The sequence below is a fragment of the Triticum dicoccoides genome, chromosome 5B, assembly GCF_002162155.2.
Source record: "Triticum dicoccoides isolate Atlit2015 ecotype Zavitan chromosome 5B, WEW_v2.0, whole genome shotgun sequence".
Taxonomy (NCBI): Eukaryota; Viridiplantae; Streptophyta; class Magnoliopsida; order Poales; family Poaceae; genus Triticum; species Triticum dicoccoides.
This window is the reverse complement of record NC_041389.1, coordinates 651015466-651017892: the sequence shown is the minus strand read 5'-3', so window position 1 is coordinate 651017892 and position 2427 is coordinate 651015466. Positions and strand designations below refer to the sequence as shown.

Below are 2427 nucleotides of genomic sequence, written 5' to 3'. Positions count from 1 at the left end.
AAGACAATATACCAGGTGCTATATTATCCAATTCAAATGTACAAAGTGGTATTGTGTCAAATTCCCATATCTCTGATCTCCCACTTTATTACCAAGCATCTATCTACTCGTATAATTTCATTTTATATAGGCGCACTTCTGCTGCTGCTCCTGCTTAAATCATAGCATTGATCGGCCGGAAGAGGAAAAGATATTCGTCATCATTCAGCTGCCGGAGACCAGCCACCAAAGCTTTCGCGCCATTATCGTCCCTGATCCCGCCGTTCACAGAGTAGGATGGAAGCAGCAGCCGACGCCGGCGGCGCGCTGGAGGTGGTGGTGTTCCCATGGCTGGCGTTCGGGCACATGCTCTCGTTCCTCGAGCTATCCAAGCGCCTGGCGGCTCGTGGCCACGCCGTCGCCTTCCTCTCCACGCCGCGGAACCTCGCCAGGCTCCCACCCGTGCCGCCGCACCTGTCCCCTCGCCTTCGCTTCGTGCCGCTGCCGCTGCCGCGCGTGGACGGGCTGCCGGACGGCGCCGAGTCCACGGCCGACGTGCCGCCCGAGAAGATCGAGCTCGTCAAGAAGGCCATGGACGGGCTCGCGGCCCCGCTAGCCGCGTTCCTCGCGGACGCCGTCGCTGCTGGCCGGAGACCCGACTGGATCGTCCATGACTTCTGCCACCACTGGGTCCCGCCCATCGCCGGCGGGCACGGTGTGCCGTGCGCCGCGTTCATGACCGTCTATGCCGCCTTCGTGGCCTTCCTGGGGCCGCGGTGGGCGAACGTCGAGCACCCGCGCGCTGCGACGGAGGACTTCGCGGTCGTGCCCAGGTGGATCCCGTTCCCGTCCACGATCGCCTGCCGACGCCGCAGCGAGGCCGAATCGATCGCCGCCCTCTTCCGCGCCAACGCGTCCGGCGTGTCCGACATGGACCGCGCGTGGCAGCTGTTCGAGTGCTGCCGCCTGGCCATCTACCGGAGCTGCGACGAGGTCGAGCCCGGAATGTTCGCCCTCCTCACCGACCTCTTGCAGAAGCCCGCCATCCCCGCCGGGATCCTGCTACCTCCCGTTATCGCCGACGAGGACGGTGACCGTCCTGAGACCCTGCGTTGGCTCGACGACCAGCCACCCAAGTCCGTCATCTACGTCGCGCTGGGGAGCGAGGCGCCGCTGACTCCAGGGATCCTGCACGAGCTCGCGCTCGGGCTGGAGCTCGCCGGGGTGCGCTTCCTATGGGCTCTACGCAATCCGGCCGGGATGTTCAGCGCCGCGAACGACGCCATCAAGGACGAACTGCTGCCCGCCGGGTTCGAGGAGCGGACGGGGGGGCGCGGGCTGGTGCGCACGGGGTGGGTGCCGCAGGTGGCGGCGCTGGCGCACGGCGCGACGGGCGCGTTCCTGACGCACTGCGGGTGGGGCTCCACCATCGAGAGCTTCGCCTGCGGGCACCCGTTGGTGTTGCTCCCGTTCGTGCTCGACCAGCCCCTCGTCGCGCGCGCCATGGCAGAGAAGGGGGTCGGCGTGGAGGTGGCGAGGGACGAGACCGACGGCTCGTTCGACAGGGACGGCGTGGCGGCGGCGGTGCGGCGCGTCATGGTAGACGAGGAAGGGAAGGCGCTCGCGAGCAACGCCATGAAGCTGCGAGAGCTTCTCAAGGACCAGGGCCGGCAGGAGACGTACATTGATGATCTTGTCGAGCACCTGAGGCGCTACAGAGGCCGCTGCTAGTGGCGCGTTCCAGATTTGGCAAGATCACATGGTTACCGAACTCGAGTGAGCATTTGTCTATTCCATCGATGTACTCCCTCCGGTCCTAAATATAAGTCTTTCTAGATATTCCACTACAGACTATATACGAAGCAAAATAAGTGAATCTAAACTCTAAAGTATGTCTATATATATCCATACGTAGTCCACATTGAAATCTCTAAAAAGACTTATATTTAGGAACAGAGGGAATACCTAATAATCCAGACGAAGGCAGTATATTGTACTGTATATGCTGTACTTTGTATGAGTGAAAATGTGAAATGGTGAAAACTATATGAAATGAAAATCAATCTATAAGTTTCACAATGAGAAATTTAACATAGTCCCAATCTATTTTTGCCGTCTATAATTTTTTATCCAAGGCCATATGATTTATTTGAGTACCATCTAAGAGGTAAGGTTACTAAGTTGGCAATATTTCTAAAACAAAACAGACAAATATAATTGCCCCCGGAAGGCACTGATGAATAATATTAAAATAGACTTTAGCTAAATGTAAATTGCACGAGTTTTAAATTTGGTTAAGTCAATTTTAACGTTAATTCCTTTGTCAAGATATGTGGTGTTTTTATTCCTAGTGTTGTTTCATTGCTCTTTTGGCTCAAATTTCTGACTTGTCCCTTGGGCCAGTCAATTTTTCTATTGGACTTGAAGACCGTTACTCATTGCCCTTTT

General features: G+C 56.7%; 1 protein-coding gene across 1 annotated transcript; it reads left to right on the top strand.

The window, feature by feature from the left end:
• Positions 1 to 240: 240 nt before the first annotated feature.
• On the top strand, positions 241 to 2056 carry LOC119306510 (UDP-glycosyltransferase 91C1-like). Its single transcript, XM_037582705.1, has one exon. It carries the CDS (start codon positions 277 to 279, stop codon positions 1708 to 1710), a length of 1434 nt encoding a protein of 477 aa, XP_037438602.1. The 5' UTR covers positions 241 to 276; the 3' UTR covers positions 1711 to 2056.
• The last annotated feature ends 371 nt before the right edge of the window (positions 2057 to 2427 follow it).

Excerpts from the sequence above, each read along its gene's own strand:
- LOC119306510 (XM_037582705.1), top strand. The coding sequence starts at position 277 with ATGGAAGCAGCAGCCGACGCCGGCGGCGCGCTGGAGGTGGTGGTGTTC.